Raw genomic sequence first — 23,837 nt, forward strand, 5'->3', positions numbered from 1 at the left:
CCTCAAATAGTTCTGCAACCATACCTGTTAAGGGCCAGCAGCTGTAACTTTTGATAATTTTTTATTTTGTACTGTTTTTGTTTTTAATGTCAACTACAGTCTCTTGTTCTATCTCAAAAGCTAATTGAGATAAAAAATGTTCAGCTTGTCAACTCAACTTGTGCATTTGTAGACTGAGCGTTGGTATTGTTGACAAGTGAATTTTGAGCTGGACTAAAACACAATTATAAACAATAACAGCACGGTATTCCACAAGTATAGACGCTGTGTTGACAAGTCAAATAGTGGGTGTTTCAACATTCTTTGGGGAGTAGAACAAGAACTTTAAATTTACATAAAAGCCAAAACAATGAAAAAAATCATCCAAAAAGTACAGCTTGTTGCCCCTTAATCAATCCATTTCACAATGCTTTGCCAGTCATGCATCATCATTTTGCTGTCCCGCTTTCCGATTTCAGGTGGATTCCGTTTTGGAATCAATGCACCTGAACCAGGACCAGCTGGCAGATGTCAAAGGTCGCATGAAGAGTGAGATGATGAAGGGACTTGGGTCGGCCACTAATCCAACTGCAAAGGTGAAAATGTACCCTACCTATGTCAGAGCAACTCCAGATGGGTCAGGTAATAACATCATTTTGTTGTGCAATAAAGGTTGACTTGTGAGATGCATATATTTATATTGTATGATACGTACTGAACAACTAAATGTCATATCTATGAGTATTGAAGCTGCCAAACCAAAAGCTGATAGTTCCTCCCTGGCATTGTGTACAGTAATGAAAAGCACAATGTTACTTTGTTAGAAAAGTTCACTTTGAAAAGTTTATGCGATTTGTTTGTGTGTGTGTATGTGGGGGATATTGTGCATATGTGTATAAGTCTATGTGTGTGCATGCACAAAGGGACAATGCATGTGTGTGATGTACACATGCACAGCAAAAACCATGTAGATTTAAAGCTATGCTCACTTTTCATTAATAATTATTCATCAATAATTCATCAATACATACAGATAGCTTTGGTATCAGTCAATCTTGAATTGGCTGCAGTAATCCATTAGTTTTCAACTGAAGCAAATGATCTTTGTTGTGACGCAGTATTTCTCACAACATTTTTGTTTCAGAGAAAGGAGACTTCCTTGCCCTTGACCTTGGTGGCAGTAACTTCCGTGTTCTTCTCATCAAACTGAATGGCGACCAAGTGGAGCAACAGAGTGAAGTTTACAAATTGACCGATGACCTCATGAAAGGAACAGGGGAGCATGTGAGTCTAATCTAATCAAGGATTTCATGATTTGCTCTTTTTCATGATTTCGGATTTTGGATCACAAAATATGCAGTTGCATTTCAAAAGTCATGCATTTCTTGACAAACTTCCATTTTCTCACCCAACTTATGACAAGATATCAGGAAACAGATCTGTATAGAATCTGAATAGCATTACGTAAATGTACATGGTCTCACTTTTGTTCAATAAATATAAATTCAGACGAATGTTTGCCTTTTTATGGAAATCTGCTATTACAGAACAAGAGTGGGGTTATGACTAGCCTTTCTTAGAATTATATACCAGTATTGTCACAGAATGAGCTCAAGCCAATAATTGTATCAGTGTGAGTTGATGGCTAAAATGTCTTTCTGATTTGTAAATGTTTTTTCCCAAGCTTAACTGAGTCACACTAACTGAGAAAAGTTTCATCTCCACCTGATTATGATTTACCCTCCAATTCTACAAGCAGGATTAAATTTTGCACTGCAATTTTCAAGAAGCAGTGTAACAGCCAAAACACAGAACCTGACACTCTTTGAACGTCTGCTTGCTTACCTCAAGAGGGCGCTGTCACACCTGAAATATTAGCAGTCGTAGGGCTATCTCCCATGCGGTGAATATGTCTGCATGTATGCATGTAGCGGCAAAGTCCCTGCAGTTTTCACAATCTCTTGTGCTTTGCTTTTTTTTAAACAAAGTGCATTGTGCTTTGCTCTACAGTTGTTTGACTACATCGCTGAATGTCTGGCTAACTTTGTGAAGGACCATGAACTTGAAGGACAGAAACTCCCTCTTGGATTTACCTTCTCTTTTCCATGCAAACAGCAAGGCTTGGCTTCAGGTAGGTCTGCTTACATGTACAGTCAAGCTTGGTGGTGGTGTTGGTGGTGGTGGTGGTGGTGGTGTTAAACTTTTTTCACTTTTTCACCAAAAAAATTTGACATTACCAAACAGTTTTTAGCTACTATAGACTTTAGTCTATAGAAGCTATTGGGATGGGTATCCGTCAAGTGTCCGTCGTCAGTCTGTATACATGTATGTATGTATGTATGTATGTATGTATGTCCGTTTGTGAGGCGTCCGTCCACTCAAATATCTTGAGAACCGCAGTACTTACTGATTTGATATTTGTTGTGTAGATGAAAAATATGATTTTGAGAAACTGTTTTTTTTTAAATTTTTGATATTGTTGAAAATATGCAAATTAATGCCCAAAAAGGTGTTTTTGGTAAAAAATCTTCTTCTTCATAACCGCTGGTCAGACAGCTTTGTTATTTGGTATACAGGTCCCTAGGGATAACCCAACTTAGATTTGTCATGTTCAAATTGTGATGAAATATGCAAATGTGTATTTTTAAGGTATTTTTTTGTCATTTTTGGTCAAAGTTTGACTTACATTGTATGTTATTCTTGTACTGTATAAACCCTATCAATTCACCCTGAAAAAAATAATTAATATGATTTTGAATAATTGAATTAATTAGGAAATCATCAATGCCAAAATAATTTTAGTGTGGAATTATCAGAAAGTTCACCTTTTTTGAAAGTTCATAGTGAATTGAGGATTAAAACATGTAAAGGCAACTTTCCTGAATCCCAACTTTGTTATATTCTGAACCACCATTTATGTTATCTAAAAGAAATTGCTCATAATAGTTTGTCATGATAGGTTGGTCAAATAAATAGAGATAGAGAAAGTTCTAATTTCCATTTATGTTGACTTGGTAAGGATAAAATAAGATTACTTTTTGAGGAAAAAAATAGAGTGGTCAATTAAAAGAGTGGTCAAAGTGATAGGGTTTTTATCGTAAAGCTGGGCTGTAAGATTCCTCATGTGCTATTTATAGCAATTATGCAATCTGTGTAAACAGTGCAATGAAAGTGTAACATGATTCCTTATAATGCTTTTGATGACCTTGAACTTCTTAAGTTTCAAACATTTGTCTCTTCAGTGTGCTTTTTCTGAGTACGTACAGTCTCAACTTATTCAACAGAACTTACTTACAATGTTAATTTGAAAGTTAAAATGTGCTTGGTTAATAGGATGAAAATACTGATATTAAAGATAACCAGCTCAGATTCTTTATAACCTGACAGATGTGCTGTTTTTTATGACGTAAATCTTGATTTAAGCAAGTCTTGTTTACTTTAATTAGAATGTAATTAACTCTCGTTTATTTGCTATTATAGACTAATATAGTCTGATGAAATATGCAAATCTGTATTTTAGGGAAGTTTTTTCCATTTTTGGTCAGGCCATCCTGAAATGAGCTATCAAAGATATCCACCTTCTTCATCAATACATGTGTCACAAAAGGTTATTCTCTATATAACACAGCAGAGCTCTGTCAACTGTTGAGTCACTTGTTTTTTCAAAAACCGCTGGTCAGACAGCTTTAATATTTGATTTACATGTCCCTAGGATGACCTTAGTGAGATAGTTTCATACAGTCAGGAAATACTTAATTTTGTATCCATGTCTATAGTAGCTTCAGGGACTTTGGCCCTATGTTTTAGAGGTAGAGTTGGACCTGTTCAAAGCTCTGGCAATAATTGTGCTCACTTTCATTCATATACCAGTAAGGCTCATAGCAGTTGGAAAGTAATTCTATGGTTAAGTACATGTCGCTTGATGTGTTGAAAGGACAAATGCACATTGAAAATTCCGTCAAATGTCAGTACAGGGATACATAATTTTTTTATGACAATCCAAACAAGGTATTTGACTTTTGTTGAAATGTGCAACTTCCCTTCACACTACTATTGTTTAAAAAAAATATATTCAAACCCTGAATACACTAGTGTGCATGGCCAAGATTTTAGGGAAGCTATTACGTGTAGGATGCTGGTGATACGGTAGTTTTGATGATGATAATTTTATTCAGTAATAGAGGCCTCGGCTTATTTACAATACAGTACAAAAAATAAGAAATAAGTTTCGACACAGTGAGGCGAAATATGCATAAAACTAAACAACATGAAATTTACAGCGGTCGTTTCTGATTGACTTTTCTCTTGACTTCAAAGCGTAAAATATAAACTTAGATAAATTAATTAAAGTATTTGGGTTCTTTGATGATAAAAGAATTGAAAATTTGCTATATGATAGTTTTGAGCAAGGCTTTATACTAAATGTAGTATTTATATCTGTTTAAAACACTGCCAAAGGCAACATTATTTGATTCAATTACGAGGTGGAAGTTGTTAAAATGTAATCTTGATCCCTCAAGTGTTTTGAGAATTACTGATGATAATGAAGAGATCTTGTCAAAAGCATATCATTAAGATGACAAAGAACGGCATTAGGAATCATGTGTGGATTCTGAGCAATGAGCATATAGAATTTCACTCTAATGTTGAATTTCTCGAACAAATCTCAATCGTAATTTTCTTTTGGTTTTCTTGATGTGCTCAACAGCGACTCTGACCACTTGGACCAAAGGTTTCACAGCATCAGGTGTGGTCGGTGAGGATGTCTGTAAACTGCTTTATCAAGCTGTTGCCAGAAGAGGGGTAAGCTTGCCAAGTTTATTTTTCACATTGAGTTGTCATCGCACCCAGATTTTCCAGTTTTGTTGTGCCTAGGTTTGAAGTTCTCTGTAGTTGTAATTCACTGTCATTTATGGCCTGATTTTGTCTTGAAGGGATACTGAACACAGACAACACTGTGCATGTATGTACAATGATCTGGTAGATACATGTATTGTAAAACACCAGATAAGTCAGAGTTTGTACTGAGAGACAGTTGTCATACATGTAATAATGTGTAATTTCCCTATTTTCACATTTTTCTCCTGTCCATTTGCCTCTTTGACAAACTAAACACTTCAGTGCATATTGAAATCGTTGAGCAGTAACTTGGTATCTTATACCTCCACTAACTCCCGCATCGGATGTATTTCTCAGTATATGTATTTTTGCTCTACTCGTAAAGCATAGTTTCTATCTCTACTTCAAAAACTATTTGAAGTACTTGATGTTTAAATGGTCCAACCAACTGTATTTGTGTCTTTAATAGTGAGCCAACATTGATGCTATCAGTAATATTACATATTGCATATTAACCTGTTGAGTGCTGTAAATTTTCCTTCTACAATGTGTAGTGCAAAATTTTAGCAATTTTATGAATTTTTTGTATTTTTTATACAGTTTTGGATCAAAGGGCCATCACTTTTCATTGTCTACACTATTTGATCAAAATTTCAGAAAAATAAAAAAAATTGCTTGGATACATTTTATAAAGGCAGTAAAAATTGACTTTGGTGCCAAAGTGGTAATATCATAATAACGTAATTACATAATGCGTTTGCAAAGATAATGCAGTGTATTTCAACAAAATACAGGTGGAAGAAGAATTATATGTAGTTGTTTTATTGAAGAAAAGCATTGAAAATATCGAAATTTAACACTATATTCTGCCTGATCTCAATTTTCATGCTTGTTTCCATTCATAGGATGTTGAGTTGGATGTCATCGCTGTTGTCAATGACACAACAGGAACACTCATGTATGTGCTCACCAAAATCGTGAATGCATGGCAGGGCTGATCCTTGGTGAGTTCTTTCGTATGTAGTCACTGAGCTTAGCAGGACTTTTTGATCAAAGATTCAAATGAATCTATGGGAAAAGTCTTCAAAAAAAAATTGATGTGTAGTGATCTGACAGTATCTTTAGGCCTCTAAGTGATTAGAGAGTGGTAAACTTTAATTAAAGCCCATTGGTTGTGCCTTTTGCATTTTTGTGATGGGATGGTTTGAAATAAAATACAGCTTTGTAAAAATTTTTGTAAGAAATTCTTACCCAATTGTGATATTTTTCAAAAATTTTGCATCAAGCTTGCAGCCGAGATTTTTAACAACTAAATGATTTTTGAATTACAAATCACGTGGGGCTGTTGTGAGTGAGTACACAAATATTGTTAACAATCAGTCGACAAAATCCCTCATGAAGGAATGTAGTGGTAACATTCTCGAAGAAAATATATACTACTACCTGAATACATGGGTTTATGTGTCCAAAAGCAGCTGTGACAATTTGCCTAGCGCCAGGATGGCAAATTGTCTCCTGCTGCAAAGGCACATAAACCCATGTATTTAGGCAATAATATTTTTATTACATGCCTCTTTACAGTTAACGCATATGACATTTAGTTACACGCAGGGCATTCTCAAACATTTTTCATTATTCGTTGACCAGTATCAAACAGATTTTAACGAAAGTCAAAATAGCAGTGTGCACATGGATATTTTACATCTAGTGTTAAGCGTCCCTTGACATTGAAAATGTCAAAGGGCTTCACCGGACTGAGTAATTATTGAAACCGGTCAGCACATTATTCACACGGTCTGCTAACTCAATGGATGTTCCCATTCAAATCAATGCACTGATTTGCACTCACATCGAGGCAAATAATAATAGGGCTGAATAACACAAATCAAAAACACTGCACAAAGATTGGATGGTGTTTTCTCATAAGCAAAAATGCAAAAACTGACATAGCTAACAGGGCTCAAAGTCCACAATCCCAGGAAGAAGCAAATTCAATTCTTGCAGGAGGACATTAAAAGTACAATAATTCATATGAATGTTTCACATTTATGTAGGTACTGGTACCAATATGTGTTACATCGAGAAACTAGAAAACGTTGAATTGTGGGATGGTGACACAAACCCCCCTAAGCAGGTGTTAATTAACATGGAGTGGGGTGCCTTTGGTGATGATGGCGTGTTGAATGATATAAGAACAGAATATGATGAGGATATGGATAAAAATTCATTTAATCCTGGAAAGCAAAAGTAAGTCTTCAAACTCCTCCACCACTCCCCCCCCCCCCCCCTCCCCCCCCCCAAAAAAAAACAGGATAAATCACACAGAACATAGCATCTTAAGCTGTCTCACAATTTTGTAATGTACTTCATATGAAACACTCATTTTCTGAAATGCAAGTGGCCGCTCTCAAGTCTTTGGCAAAGCTCATTTGACACTGAATAACAATTCAATAACAAAGCATCAGTGATGTAATCCCTGTAGTCAAAACTGCTGCAAGATTTCATGATAGGCAACGCAAAAACTCTCCCTCTTCCGTCACGTGATATGTGTGTGCATGGAATTTTTTATTGTAGTGATCTCCTGCAAATTTGAAAATTGCAGTCTCAATTCGTATATGTTGTACTCAGAGTACACCTCATCAATAGGTATGTTTTCTCCAAGTTAAACCCTTAGGAATGTAGCAAATGTTATCTAATCTGTGTGTTTTTATTTCCTGTCTTCCAAGATATGAGAAGATGATTTCTGGGATGTATCTCGGTGAACTGGTCAGGCTGATTCTTTTGAAGTTAGCTGATAATAATCTGATATTTGAGGGTAAAACCACCGATGCCTTGAAAACAGCCTGGAAATTTGAAACCGCCTACCTCTCACAAATTGAAGGGTAAGTTGTGCCTACATTTTTTTATCCCCCTTTTCCACCCTTACTTTCATACATCTGTATCTCTTACGCTGATGAGTACCCGCCTGAACACTCGCTGAGTCTGTTTCATTGTCGGGCACACGTACTTGTGCACACACACATTGCTGTGTGAAAGGAGATAGAATGGGACCTTGCTCACTGGATAAAACTATAATATCACTCTATAATTGGAAAAAATGCTGCCACTGCAGATTGCTGTATTTTATTGATGTGTCTAAAAATATCATTATTGAATAATAGTTGTGTGAGTAAAACACACAGAGCCATGTTTACTTATGGTTTTGCAAAAATCATTTGTTGCCAGTGAATATAAGCCCATGTATCGTGTTAAATCATAATATGTGATAAACTGTGATTTTGTCAAAATTCACACTTACAGCCTGTGTTTGGAGAGACACACATGACAATAGTATATATTGTGTATAAGCAGAATAATTGTATAGTATAAATAATTTTGTATCATTTTGATGGTCATCCTCACAGCGATAACTCTGCAAATTACAAAGAGTGTACCAAGATCTTGCAAGACCTTGGACTCAAGCCATCACAGCAAGATTGTAAAATTGTGAAGACGGTGTGTGAGGCGGTTTCGGTGCGCGCGGCCAAGCTTGCCGCCGCTGGCACCGCTGCCGTGGCATGTCAACTGGGGAAGCCAGAGGTGGTGGTCGGTGTGGATGGGTCTCTCTACAAGAAACACCCCAAATTCCACAGTCTGATGACAGCCGCTATCAGACAGCTTGCACCTGATGTCAAAGTATGCTTTGAATTGTCGGAAGATGGCAGCGGTAAGGGCGCAGCACTTGTCGCCGCTGTAGCTGTACGTATCGCTGCTGGACAAAAATAGACTTCATGTATTTTAGCCAAAGCTGAAACAAAACCAGCATGAATAGGGCAGGGAAAACACAAAAATGTTTACAAACTTTCTGTTAGAGCAGCAATTGCACCACATCTGTACCTTTCTAGAGATTTTGATTCACAACTGACATAGTTCATTTGTCTTCCAAGCTGTATGGCTGTAAATGACACGAGACTTATTATTTTAATTATGTACATTCTAGAGCCCTAACAAAGTTGACTTTATACTGTTTTTAGTGACAAGTCTTGCCAGTCTCTTGTCAGTTGGTGATATAGGAACTAACAAACCACAGCCATAATCTGATGCTAGTGATTTATGAAAAGAGTATCATGATCATATTTGACATAATGGAGGGTTGTCATTGACACAATACTGTAAAATTCATAATTGCAACCTTGCCGAATGCAGCAGCACTCAAACTATCAAAACCTTGCATCAAATGTTTGCAACATTGCAACTCTGAAATACATGTAGTTCTCTTTCATCCATGGAGACAGGCTCTTACAGTCGCTACATAGGGACTTCAGGGAACTGACAAAGAGATGCACCTTGAATTGTTCCGGTTGATAGGCATGAAAGTATTACATTTTAGAGTGTTGCATGAATTTAGAGAATGTCACCCCTGCTCCAGGTACATCGAACCATGCTTATAATAGAAAATGATCGCGCCAGCGGCTTACTGACTACGCATGCGCATATTCATAATATACTATGCGAGTAACCGGAAGTGTACCCTTCTTTCATGGGCGCCGCCATGTTTTTTTTTGAGTAGGGCCTACTCGTAAATAAACAAATACGAAACAAATTACTATTATATAACATGCCATTTATAAAATATACCTCTTTTATTAGCCAGTAAATGTTATTATGCACGTTGTCGCTGATATAAAATATCGTTAATATAGATAAAGGGAGAAAACTGTCGTGTATATGAACGGGGGCATACGCAAAGAATGCTGGGATTGAATTTTAGAAAAGCGCCCCCTGTGTCAATAATTAGATTCAAAAATTGCCAGTTTTTAGACGGAACGCTATAGTTTTCAGCTTGCAAGTGGAAGGTGGGCAGTACGGTTACCATCTCAATGATAATGATTGCATAATACGTCCCTTGTTTGACGCAATAGGCTGTTATCATTGTAAAAATTGCCAATTTTTGTCCAAAATTTTTACACGTTACAGAAAATGTATACCTGCACTGCTGCAGGGTTTGACGTCGTGTACGTATGTGAACTGCTTTCATCAGAGGGAAACTGGGCATAGTTGTCATATAAACGTTTATGAAGTAACAATTAATTACATTTTATCATGAATCAATACAAATAACATTGCCAATCTTAACCCCTGGCGCGACACCAAGGGCTGAGCCCTATATTATATTAGAAAATGATGGTGGTAGACCAAAGTTTGTTCCAGAAGGGGTAACCCATACTTCATCAAGATGTAGTATGGCTCAGTTATTTTCTATGGCATTGTCAGAACACAGTCACTCAAAAAGGGGAATTGGGGAAGAGCACAGATCATGGTTTTAGTATGTTAAAAATTTGTGATGATATATATTTCAAATTTGAAAAAAAACAGCCAGTTTGCTGCTGTAATGTATTACAATTTATTCTCTTCTGTAATTTTATTCAGTTTCTGGTATTTTCTGCTTTCTGCTATCAAAAACATTGACTACTTGTAAAAAATTTTTTTTCATATCTTTAATCTGTCATGTCATGATATTCCAAAGTTTGTAATCCCTGTGGAGGGTGTTCAACTCAATGACTTCATATTGTAGCGTCACTATCATCAGAAATGAAGCACAACATGTAAGTTCTCATGACGACATGTCTAAATCATGACTATCTATCATATTGTTATTCATATCTACGATTTTCATGACAACAAGGGCATTCGATACCATGGTAACCATCAAACAATATTCCATTATTGCACATTCCAGATCAGATCAACCTTTAAAAGTCATTTGTAATACCTGATACGAAAGTATCTTGTACATGTACTTCTTGGATTAGACTCCCAGCCCCTCATTGGCTATGTAGCATGACCTTATCTTTCTTAAGTGCGCCCTCAAACAGCTCAGTGTAGGATAGCCTGGCTTGGTGAGTGAGCAAAGCAGATGTGCTTTGCCATGCAATGCCTGAAGGAGCATCAATGTGAGACAGATATTAAGAGCTGCATAGTTAACGAAGGGCCATTATAGTAAAATTTTGCTATAAAAGTGCTGCCGTAGGCCTCACCTTCCTGGTCTGTTGAGGTAACATCAAGCTGCATTGCTAATAAGGTGATACAAAGGATTCTAAACATGCATCGGTCATCAATGATGTTGAGTGCAGTCACTCCAACAGCTCTTTCAGGGAATACCTTGATGTGTATTGACAAATCTCTTTGGGGTTTTCGTGTAATTATCTCATCATTGTACACATACCTTTTCTTGCCAGACTTTCTTTTAGGCCCGTCTTACCTGAAACCATTTTAATCAAGAGGCTTACCATAAAGGAAGCACATGAAGGGGTTAAAGTTAGAGCTTGTTTAACATATACAGTGTACAGGTATCCTACGTAAAAGGGAGAAGGTTGAAGAAGAGGCCCTGAAGAAGTCTTTCCTATTTTCCAAATTTGTACAAATATGCAACTTACAAACAACGTGCTAAAGTGCTGAGCAATGTGCAGAGAGACATCACACTCTCAGCAAAGGATTCAGAGATATTATGCAAGGACCTTTAATGTCAAAAATTAAAGAGAGTTATTTTAGCTTTAGTTTATGCCAACTATGATACCCAGGCAAGATAAATCATTAAACACGTTCTATTAATGTTCCCGTAATATTTTCTTTTCAATGTTGTGCCTCACTTATTTGCTTTAATGATCATTTCGTATGATACATGAATTGAAAAATCTTCAGTTATGAAATACTGAACTACCCGTCTCCCCCCCCCCCCCCCCCCCTTACACACATACGGACCATACGGAAAGTGGAAAGAACACCTGTATCCCAAGGTGATCTCTAGAGGGCGCTATTTCAAATTAAGCCGCCCTTGCTCTGCTTCGTCATTGACCGAAACCGGTGCGACTCCGACACTAGCAGTGACCAGTAAATTATTAATGATTAATAATATTAATAGTTGCATGATCCCTACGCCTGTCTTATAATACACATAGTCGAAGGTCAAGTTAAACCTTTATCACATGTATCAGGGAAGTTAATAAATGTTAATGAATTCATTGTTTCAAGTTTTGCCTAAGTTTTGTCACTATCTTTGTATCAATTTCTTTGCATCTTTTTTGTACACTTGGAAGTTTGGAATTATGAAATTTTCGCTACAAATACAATCTTAATATCTTACGAATGGTTGTCAAATTACCAACGAAGAACTGCTTGATTTTTTTTCCTACAACTTCACATCAATTCCACAGCTGTTGTAATCGTAACTGCACAGCCAACTTGAGTAACGAGCAAACCAATCGACAATGAATTTCAGAGTAAAGCACAGTCAACTTTTCTACATTAAAGTATTGCAAAATTTCTTGTAAGACAGAGATTGGCGTATTTATCATGTTTGGCGGTTGTTCATTCCCAAGCAATGGCATGAAATGCCACCGGCTGTCTGTATTGTGATCGAATACTCCGTACCGTGAGTTAAATAATAAAGAAAAAGGTGGTCTATATTATCCTAGTTAGTCAAGTGTGTTTGGTTATGTGGGTTTTTTGGTTTGTTTGTTTCCTGATGTGTTGCCGAAAGACCGAAGTGTCGTATAACTTATCACAAGTTCAGTTTGCTGAATGTAGAAAGATCGAAGTTGGGAGTCTTTGTGTCAATAGTGCAGCTGGTTTTAGAGTGACACAGATCTCCAGTCCGACCAAGAATAATTCCAACAAGACTACCACATCGTACGCCGGCCAAATATATTCAGCATACTGCATGTCATCCTGTGCGCATTTCACTGTATCTTGATGGTGAAACGTTGAATATTGTCACAGTTTCTGCCAGTAGATACCGTAATTCATGTAATTGTTGTTTTGTGAACCAAAAGTATCGAATAAGACAAACATTAACAGATTGATGAAATCAGAACTACTCACCAAACTGCTAGACGGGAAATCTGCGAAAGCGCCCAGAGTTCTGTTGTCAAATTGAAGATATGTTGCACATTACACATGTTGTGCTCAAAATCAGGCGTTTGCAAATATTCATTCTATTTTCATTAATTTGCTAACTCAAGATTAAAATATTGGTTTGGTTCACCTTAAATTTAGCATGACAAGCAGTTGTAAGTTGGGTGAGAAAGAAGACTTAGTGTGAATTATATGCAAATCAACAGATGTCCTTGTATCATTTTTCTCCAGTTTTCAACATTCAAAAAAATTTGACTCCACTCTGGCTGAGTTAAATTTTGTTTAATTTTAGCATTTCATTCTTCAAATACTACATAACAAAACAATCACGATTTTGTTTGGCAATAAAGTTCTTAAATTTAATTTAATAAGAGTCATTTCCATCTGCTTATCGGGATTTTAATCATCTTTTGGATGTCAGACTTTTAACCATTAATGAACGAGAATAAATAATGAAAAACAAAATTGTATTTTTTTCTGCATATACTCTCGTTTCAAATGAAATATCAAATTTCATAAGTAGTGTCAAGATTTTGACTTAATCTTTATCATTGATACAAATACTGAGGTTTTCTATCCCGTACATGTACCCCTTCATCCATATTAAACTATTGCATAAGAAACTTGATATTCTATGATTTCTGAGAATACATAGTATGAAAGGGTGTTCATCTTTGATACGAAATTTTACGTTAAAAAAGTGTGTTGGTGAAAGCATAGATCATCGACGAGAAAAACTCTTTTCTCGAGGGTCTAGTACAACGCCAACTTAATTTTTCTGTGAGTAACTTCTTCGTTTACTTAGATGACGGTCTTAGATGACATCGATCCACCAATTGGGGTCATGTAATGGACTTTTTATATCTCCATTATAAAGTCCAACGGGAAATATGTATAACGGTCCGCAGTCTAATAATCAGTATCTGTAGGCTACCCATTTCGTCTAGTATATCAACTGACAACCGTGATAAAGCTGTTATCTCTCAGATTCCGCCCTTATGTAATTAGTAACTGTCGACGTGGCTTTACACGTGTATGACACTACACCTGTAGTATCGCGTTCAGTGATTAAAATTTTGGTGTTGGCATACCGAGTTACAATTTATGCAAATCAGTGTCAGATGACATGCAGTAAATGTGTACCTGGGAGTGTTGATTCATAAGGCGATAGTCAGGGAGCATTCACTTGCTATGGCTGGGTGGGGCTGGAAAATTTAAAATGACAAATTTAAAATCAGTGAACCTCCCTACTAACGTTTCAACAGGGGTCATGAAAATAGCTGATCACACAGGTCTACTGAGGGCCAGGGAGAAGTGGAGAAAGAACTTAAAGAGGCACTCCCACTTGGTAACATTTTTAAAACACATTTTTTTAATGCCAACGGTCGATATTTGATGTGGCGACTCCGCGCGGATCGCGAGATATCGATAAAACCTGTCATTTCCCGAGCGTATTTTTCACATCCCGAAGTTTTATGATCGTTCCTGGTTATGACCCGAAATCCCCCGAAAGTGTGTTGTTGTGCTGATTGACAATATTCTAAGGAGTCCAAAACGTTCGAATGACGCAATTAATTTACCTCCTACTGCGATGACTTTATATACATCATTATCAATGCCTTTACCTCTGGTAATTCTTTTTTAAAACTTCTCCTTAGTTTTTGTCGTTTTCATTATTCTCAATCAGTTGTATTTAATTTTTAAACAATACCACATAGATATCAGTTTTTACGTGTAAAATATTAGTTGCCTCTAATGACTACATTTTGTCGTCTGCCACACAGTTACGCGTGGTTCGATACATAGCGGCCGCCGCGTGTGGTATGCGCGCATACCACGCGGCGGCCACTATGCATACTATCACAGAGTATCATAGACAGAGTGGCAACACTTGCATGCCTTTTGTTCCATGGTCGTCTCGGTAGACTATTGGCTTTTCATATTAAAATGAGCTTCAAAGGTGTTAAACTTTTTGGAGGCTTTGTTTGTGGTTGATAATTAACCGAGATTATGCGAAACATACGACGAGATGGCATCGTACTGCCAGTCGCGTAGCAACCATAGTTACTTTGTGAGCTCTCAGGCCAGAAACACTGCTTCACGCCAATCAAAACATAACACGCCAGCAGTTTCATAAACATGTCCTTTCTGGACGCACGTGTAAAAGACTGTATGACTGACCGTAAACCATTGAGTAAAACCAGACAGTATCGATAAAAGACTTTCAAATTTGGTTCAAACACACTCATTATATATTCATAAAAATATGAGAGGAATTTTTAAACGGTAAAACCACTTTCCTGAAGCTCAAAACACTCCCGTTTTTGCCAGCACATCAATTCCGATCAGCACCACACGACAACAACAACACAAACTTTGTCGAACATACTTTCCCTTAACAATTGGTGAAAATCCGAAAATTACGAAGGGTGCATGGTCGGCACTCTTCGGAAAAGAGAGCCAAGAGCTTCGTGAGGCGAGGCAAACACAGATTGCTTACGTAACCGCTTCACGCCTTAAACAATAGGTGTTGCCACTCTGTCTATGATACTCTGTGATACTATGTATCAACCGCACCTATCTGTGCTAGTCACCTATGCGAATTCTTGTGGAATCAGCAAACTTTGTTTTTCGTTTTTTTTGCCGAGTCAGTAGTCCTCGGCTTTCTCCCATGGGATATGACCGCTCACCGACGCGAGTGGTACTACTGTGGCGTACAGCAGCATCAGCGTAGACTCGTACTCCATAGCTTAGTTGACAATGGCCCCAATGCCGAACGTTCTATATTCGGAAGCTGAATTTAGGTGGGCCACCGGAATTCAAACTTTAACTTTTGAGGATATGTTTTTATCGATATCTCGCGATCCGCGCGCAGTCGCCATGTCAAATATCGACCGTTGGCATTAAAAAAATGTGTTTTAAAAATGTTACCAAGTGGGAGTGCCTCTTTAACATTGCTCAGGAAGCCATATATTCCAAAATGACCTCTGGATATGAGGGGAACATCTAGCCCGCGGCATCATTTTAAGAGAGTTACAATACAAACATATTCTTTATATATTTTCTATTCATATTTCCTATTCATAACATTCAATGTTAATACAAGTTGATAATAACAGACAAAGTTATCGATGCTTTTGATTAATATTTGGCTGTTTCTCTTGCCCGAGATAAGTTTTATGCGTTCTGTTTTAATAGCAGCTAGACAACAATAGTAGAGATACCTACAGCAAAAACTGAATTTGCAAAAGCTCTTTGTTTGAACTTACAGCTTAAACTTTACTTATAGTTTGCAATACTTCAGTCAACCCATGCAAGGAACATGTCATTTCCACTATGCTGATAACAACGTTACTGTGTATAGACTTGGAAAGACACGCAGTGTAAGACAAAAAACACATGTATAAATGAAGATTTTGTACAAGTGACATTAAAGGATGAAAACACCTGAAGAGTCACCGTTGAAAATCAAGTGACACCCTCAGCCTCTACGCAGTGGGTATAAAGCTCACCCCTCTGCACTTTTGAAGTTTTCGAATTTCCGGATGTGCAATTGTACCGGCCCCTGGATGTGCAGTTGTACCCTGGCGACTAGATATGAACGCTTCCTAAAAAAAATTAATCTCGCTAGCAATATTTGATTTGCATTTGATATAAATGCATGAATGGGCAGGTAAAGTTATTGTAATGGATATATCAGGTGTATCATATAAACGTGCGTTATTGTATGATACTCAACTCGTACTCTTGTCGAAATTTGCACGTTATGGTGTTTCTTTCCAATTCCACTCACATGCCACACACCATTCGCTACTCGCCTAATCTGCCATACACCACAGTCCTTCTACCACACAGTCTTCATCATTCTGCCTCACCAGTGACGTAGCGCGGGTGGTGCGTACGTCACTGGGCGAGAAAGCAATGTAAGTAGTATACTAGTTATACCAAAATTCAAAGGAAAACGTGCTTGCTGAAATTTGTAAAATGAATGTACTAGACTTACGATGTGATACGAGTGGTGATGGGAGAAAGTCGGCGGTGAAGGCTTTCATACGCTTTTCCATGCGTACAAATTTCACACCAGTAATCCAGGTGCTGAGAAATCGTTTTCGGTCACTGACTCCACATTCAAAAACCAACGCTTGCATAAGGTGTACGTGTCCAAGTTAAAGATTTACCATTCCATGTTTAAATTGTTGACCTTTCAAGACAGATCTCATAGTGAACCACCAATACCCGCACTCCACAACGCCAAGTTCAGTTTTATTAACATGGCTAATAATCCGGCTGTCACGGTAAGAATATTGGTATAACTATATCCAGTTTCTCATGCGCAATCCATCGGTTTGTTCTTCGTCATTTCCCATGTAAGTGTCTGTCAACAAAGGTCATAAATGACAGCGACATTTTGTCCTATCCCGAATGATAAACCACACTCTACAAGCATCAACAATCCTGACTATTATCTCCAGATTGTTATCTACAGCGTCTTCAAGAAATAATCTCTACAGCGCCCATAGAACTCGGCGTCTGCAGTCTGTCGTAACGGTTGAGACACAGTTGCACAGTGCAGATGAGATTTAGAAAGGAAACTCAACTTAATATTTGAACGAAAGAAACCTTCCTGCTTACTAAAACTGGATCAATTTGCTGATAAATTTGTTGATGCCCTGAACTTATTTACGGATAGATCTCCGAAACTGTTTATAATATTTGAACACCGGGTTTCGACACATCGCATGTTACTTGAACGGCCCATCATATGCCAGAATTGATCGTGGCGTCTGAAAAATTAGTCTTGTAGTTTTTGGATGCAGACCGTGATGTTGGGCATTGCTTTGTAGAAATCGCAAACATTCGATAGAAACATCAGAAATTACTTAAAATGGTACTCTGGTACCATTAAGGCATGGCACTTACCATGGGGTAGCTAGTGTAGTGTCGGCCAATTCCATGGTTTGCAAGGAGAAATGAAAGAAAACATCTTTTTGATACTCTCATTTTCCCGAAAATTGCAAGAAAGATTTGGAAGTCTCTTTGAAATATATACATCCAAAAAACTCCAGCATTTCGCTAGATTTCGAGATAAATTGGCAATATTTGTTCCTTTTTTTACAAAAGAACCTGCGAAAAAAATGATGACTAGGCAGTTTTTCAGATATCTATTTTTCTGTTGATAAATATGTCATTGTGAACTTTCACTGCGTTGTCAGAAACACGTGTCTTTCTTCATACAATCCAAAAATAATTTGTATAATTTAGAACTCTAAGCTGCAGAAAAAAAAAACAATGCCAAAGTTTTAATCACCTACAACATGTGACTGATTATCACTCATCGCAAATGAAAAGCCGCCTGAGCACGTGTTGTATATCTGTCTGTCTGTCTGTCTTTCTGTATGTATGTATGTATGTATGTATGTATGTATGTATGTATGTATGTATGTATGTATGTATGTATGTATGTATGTATGTATGTATGTATGTATGTATGTATGTATGTATGTATGTATGTATGAAATTTCCCGTGTGCATTTATGAACATGCATGTGTCTCATGATGTGCACATTAGTTTTGACAGTTCTCTGGGGTTTTAGTGAAAATAAAAAGATGAGAATACCCTATCTTATCACGATCTTGTTTAGATATTTTTTCTTACTGATTGTCAAAATTGTAATCAAGCATGCATAAGATAGCAAATTATACCGCCTGTGATAAAGTCAACTCAAAATCTTGATATGCTAGGAAAATGGTGCAAAAGATCAAAGTAGGTTAAATTACAAAAATGCGAATATGCAAAAATTTTCGTCGTTTTTCAAACTTTCGTAAAGCGGCAACTTACTTACTCAATTAACTTTTATTTAGTTATTTATTTATTTATTTATATATTTATTTATTTATTTATTTATTCCCTCATTGTGAGTGACAGGTAGATACCATATTGGAGCCTTTTCGGCTGACATTTGAAAACTACAAAGACGTCAAACAGAGGTTATACAAGGAATTATTCAGGGGACTTGCCAAAGATACTAACCCTACTGCTACTGTTAAAATGCTACCAACACATGTAAGGAGTGTACCGACTGGAACAGGTATGAAGTGTGTGGATCTACATTTTTAAATCAGGGGACTCACTCATAATGTTTTACTTTGGTTCATGCAATACATATGTACTTATTTCATCGGGGAAATATTTTGTTTTGTAGTCTAGATGATGTGAAGTTGTTCACAGCGTAGGCTGTCATGTCGACCGTGTAGCGACGACGACGATGATGATGATGATGATGTTGGTGATGATGATGATGATGATGGTGGTGGTGGTGGTGGTGGTGGTGGTGGTGGTGATGATGATGATGATGATGCAACGAATTGTACGGCAGGTACACTGATGCCATATTAGAAATCTAATTCTCTGTCATTATTTTGAAATTCAGAGAGTGGGGATTACATAGCCTTGGACTTGGGTGGTAGTAATTTCCGCGTACTTAATCTACGTCTTCATAACGGCAGCAAGGTGGAAACCTGTAATCGTAGTTATAGATTAACCAATGAAGTTATGCGAGGTACAGGTGAACAGGTAGGCAATTTCTCTTCAAATACAATACATACATACATACATACATACATACATACATACATACATACATACATACATACATACATATGTATAAATATAAACAAAGGCAGGACGATAAATAAGGAGAAATAATCAAAATTGCACAACGAACCATATTTTATTAATATCAATGTCCTGCGTATGACATTTCTGATTCTCTTTTTCAGTTGTTTGGTTACATTGCTGATTGCCTCGCAAGGTTCATGGAGGAAGCTGGCCTCTCAGGACAACGTCTTCCACTTGGATTCACCTTTTCCTTTCCATGCACTCATACAAGCGTGAATAAAGGTATGTTGGTCAGCAATGGTATTAAAGCATCAGAACCCCAAGGACAATGTGCAAATAACAAATAACAGTTGCGTAGCAGCCAATTTCCTTACTTCCTTTGCGCAAACAGTTTGTTTTGGATGGGCGTAAGATGCACGTTTAGTATAATGTGTGATTCTTTTACCATCAGATACCGTAGACGAGTCTCTCTCTCTCTCTCTCTCTCTCTCTCTCTCTCTCTCTCTCTCTCTCTCTCTCTCTCTCTCTCTCTCTCTCTCTCTCTCTCTCTCTCCCCCCCACTGTAAAGCTTTCTCGATCTATAAACCATTTGCACTTACAATACATAGCATATAATATTTAATAGCAGTTCGAATTCGAAGTAAAGCGTTCAAATATTTTGTCAGTAGAGATATACGGAGCTATTTGGGTTGGGGTGGATCTTATGGGATAGCTACAAAGTACGTACCTAAACAGAGATAAAAGGAAATGACACCAGCAGCAACGCTACTGTATTCATGCCGAAATTGCCTTCATCAGTGATTCGTTGGAAGTTTCGAAGGAAACATCCAGAGGCCGTTGATTGGCTGTGACTGAGGAAGTCTTGGATGATCGTGAGAGTGCCACAACTGGCCTTGGCACTGTGTGAGACACCGAGTCCCCCACCCCATCCACCCTTATTAGTCCTATTAGGAAGTTTTGTACTTCAGTTGTAAATTGCCTACGCTTTTCAAGAGAACTTTTTTCCCTTTGAAAACAATTTAGGACAAAGGGAAAAAATTACCTACGCAATGATTGGAAGGGGTCAAATTTTACAAAGGTTTGGAATATGGAAAAAAATTGACTTCGGAATTTCAACAAAATGCTGCTTAGTCCTCTATACATACTGAATAATTTCTTTTAAATACAAAACTAGCTAAATCTGTGTATTTATGTATTCTTGATTATTGATATTAATGTACTTGATTAGACTAGGGCGATTACAAGTTCATGTGTGTGCTAGAAATTTGATTTTGGAATTTCACCATAAATGTTGATTCTCTATACATTTTGGTATGTGAGGAAACTTTGAATATTTTTTTACAATACAAAACTAGCTATTAAAATCAGTGCTTTAAAAAGTTTGACAATTGATGTAAATGTACTTCTTGACGAAAATATTATATTTGAAAGAGCAGATCTGAAAAACCAATATGATATTGGGATTTCACCCAGTAATTATTCGTAAAGTTCAAAAGGATTCTATGAAAGTTCAAAGGTCAAATGGGACATTTTAATTCAATTAAGATATTACTGATACCGACTGTGACATCTTGGGGGAGGGTCACTGTTTTTTGTGCATGAAAATTCAAGGGTTGGGTAACTCTTTTTCTTGCAAAAACTTTTGAAGGGCCTAATTTTTCAGGCCAAGGCCATAGGGTGCGAAGGGTTAATGAGTCAACTCTGATGGATGATTTTTTTTTTGGGGGGGGAGGGTCACATTTTACATTTGATGAATTTTGGGGGAAGGGTCAATTTTATGAAATTTGATTTGGAGGAGAGGTCGCTTTTTACATTTCATTTGTCGCTCAAATTCCACCGATCCCCCCCCCTCCCCGTAAAAAACGAATGCTCCCTAAATCAATATTACGGAGATTCAGCCCGAAACACCCCTCCCCATGTTAACGGCTCGAGAGGGCGCCTGACCATGTGCCCGAATACTGAGCAAACTGTGTGAACATGTGTACATGTGTGCCTGTAGCACCACGTTCTTCCACCCGTCCGCACGACTATGTAGACTACGTTGTCATTCGAAGTTGTCTTCCATGCACATGCCTACCCTGGAAGTTGACCATAGGTTAAACCAAGGAGGGGGACTAAGTTTCTTTCTTACGCTTGGTTACTTAAGCGTTACTTTTACTTCCCTCGTCAGCTGTCCTAAATATTTGGACGAAAACTATCGATGCGTCAGGCGTTGAAGGAAAAGATGTAGGGGAACTTCTCAGCAAAGAGTTGAAAAAACGGGTAAGCTTATCTGATGCAACTTAGTTTGGGGCTTGATTTAGAGTTCACAGATGAGAAAGATTCGCTATAAACGCGTACGACTACGAGAATGTCACAGTACTGTAGTGTAGAGTGATAATGACACTCATAATAAGCTTGAGGGCGCACTAGTTTCACAAAGCTATAAAATCATGTTGTTCATTATCATGTTGTCTTGTACAATTGTCTTGAGAATTTCATGCTCAATGTTCTCTGGCGTGTATTTACGGTGTTGTCCCGTGCATTTAGCATGCTGTCGTATCCACATGTTCTGTTCATTTAATTTTATGATCAAAAAGGCCCGCCTTTAGTTACTTTTAGCATGTTTGCGTGCAAATAAATCTCAGACATTGTCCCACAGCCCAGATACATCCAAGTCGAAAATTATGTTAATGTTTAACTAAAGCAATGAACTTGTATCAAACTATAGTTGCAACAACAACACTAAATTCTTGACAATAGTCTCTGAAAATCTGAGAAGGAAAGGCTCAAAGGTCAACAATTATAAAAAGTGATAAGAATCTGCATGACAAGACAAATGAGGTCAAAACCACAATGTATATATGAAATAATAATAAATGTACCCTTCCAACAGGGTGAAACTTAATTTCCTCCGTGTCCCTCATAAGATCCCCCTCCATTCCTGGACCATGGTCGTGTCTTGATCATCTGTGTAATTTATCTGATTTTACTTTAGGACCACAAGTACCATAATATATACCTTGCTTCTTAGTTTAGCCCAAAGATTTTACTTTGAGAAGGGATTTGTGTTAATTTTCAACAAAAAAAGGACCAAAAAGTGGGATGACCTAGCGTCTTCAGGGAAAGTGTACGCTGTATTTTCAAACTGCATAGTTTGTGCATTGGTCTGACATTGAGCCATGATTTTCACAGCTGAATCCATCATAATCCCTGGTTTAGCATAATTTTATTCACTTGCTATTTCATTCACCTAAAATTTGTTTTTAGAAAATTGAGCTTGATTTGATGGCCATCATCAACGACACAACAGGAACTCTCATGTCATGTGCCTATGATCACAGAGACTGTAAAGTTGGTCTGATTGTCGGTAAGTAAAATAGACGGGATTTCTAGAATCCTGTGGATTACAGCATAGTTTGCAAGAATTTGAATAATTTGCTCCATACATTTGCAAATATCTCTATGTACATTAAGGTATTTAAGAAACTGGTTATTATTTCCCGAATAGGGAATTATAAGATTGATGAATCATAAATCATAATTGAAATAACTTGTCTTGAACTGGAAAGTGTCCTGGGAACAAAACCGAAGATTCATCGCTTGAGGGCGCTCTTCAGGGTGAGAGCTCAGACTGAGAGATAGGAGGGGGAGCCCATGATGCCATGTTTGATGTGTGTTTAGAGCCAATCAAAAAACTATGTTTCAAAAGAACAAGTACCACTAAACTTAAGTAAGAGTAACAAGAGAAAGAAAATCAGAAGAGTTAAGGCAGGTATGGGATAATAGTGTAAATGTGTTTAAAATAGGTCATTGCCTTCACGTAGCAAATTTCTTTGAAATTCCGCAGGTACTGGTTGTAACTGTTGTTTCATTGAGAAGCTTGAGAATGTTGAGCTGTGGAATGGAGACATGAATGAACCAAGGGAGGTGTTGATTGATGCAGAATGGGGTGCCTTCGGAGACGACGGGGTGCTGAATGATTTTAGGACTCCCATTGACTATGAGATTGACATGCCTTCAGTAGACAAAGGTAGACAACTGTAAGTATGAATTCAGAATTGAAAAAATATCACAATTTTTTCTGAAATTTGACCTTCTTTATTCATATCGATGTGTATCATTTAGGTAGTATATGCCTCAAAACTGAAAGTTTGAAATTTTTGGTCAAAGTTTCTCTAGGAATCTTTAAACCATTCTCTTTCACATTAGAAATAAAAATCAGAGGTCACTGTGCACTGTGAATTACATGAAGGAATTACCAAAATTTTACAGATATTTGAAATTCAAATTGGCCTCTATTCCTTATGTTAACTCTGTGGGGCAAATTACATTTTTTGGTATTAGCAAAACCAAGGTGGTGAAAATTTTGTTCACAAGCTTCAAAATGAAACCACACAAGCAGCTAACTACCAATATAACCATTATAAAAAATTTTTAAAATCTGAATATAGAAGTTTTGTAAAAATTTGAGTGTCTGAATTCCCCCCAGGTACGTCTTCTACCATACTTAATTTTGCTTCTTGAC

At 37.3% G+C, this 23,837-nt stretch overlaps 1 protein-coding gene across 1 annotated transcript in view; it reads left to right on the forward strand.

Annotated features, from left to right (window-relative positions):
* The window catches only part of LOC139120671 (hexokinase-2-like), a 37,655-nt gene that overhangs the window by 10,668 nt on the left and 3,150 nt on the right, over positions 1–23,837 (forward strand). The window contains 16 exon segments of the mRNA XM_070685198.1: positions 459–621; positions 1,124–1,263; positions 1,990–2,110; positions 4,688–4,782; positions 5,724–5,775; positions 5,778–5,822; positions 6,873–7,065; positions 7,545–7,700; positions 8,223–8,579; positions 16,796–17,006; positions 18,638–18,800; positions 19,143–19,285; positions 19,492–19,612; positions 21,501–21,592; positions 22,580–22,679; positions 23,160–23,352. Coding sequence (XP_070541299.1) covers positions 459–621; positions 1,124–1,263; positions 1,990–2,110; positions 4,688–4,782; positions 5,724–5,775; positions 5,778–5,822; positions 6,873–7,065; positions 7,545–7,700; positions 8,223–8,579; positions 16,796–17,006; positions 18,638–18,800; positions 19,143–19,285; positions 19,492–19,612; positions 21,501–21,592; positions 22,580–22,679; positions 23,160–23,352 — 2,345 coding nt within the window.

This window comes from Ptychodera flava, chromosome 20 (genome assembly GCF_041260155.1).
Source record: "Ptychodera flava strain L36383 chromosome 20, AS_Pfla_20210202, whole genome shotgun sequence".
Taxonomy (NCBI): Eukaryota; Metazoa; Hemichordata; class Enteropneusta; family Ptychoderidae; genus Ptychodera; species Ptychodera flava.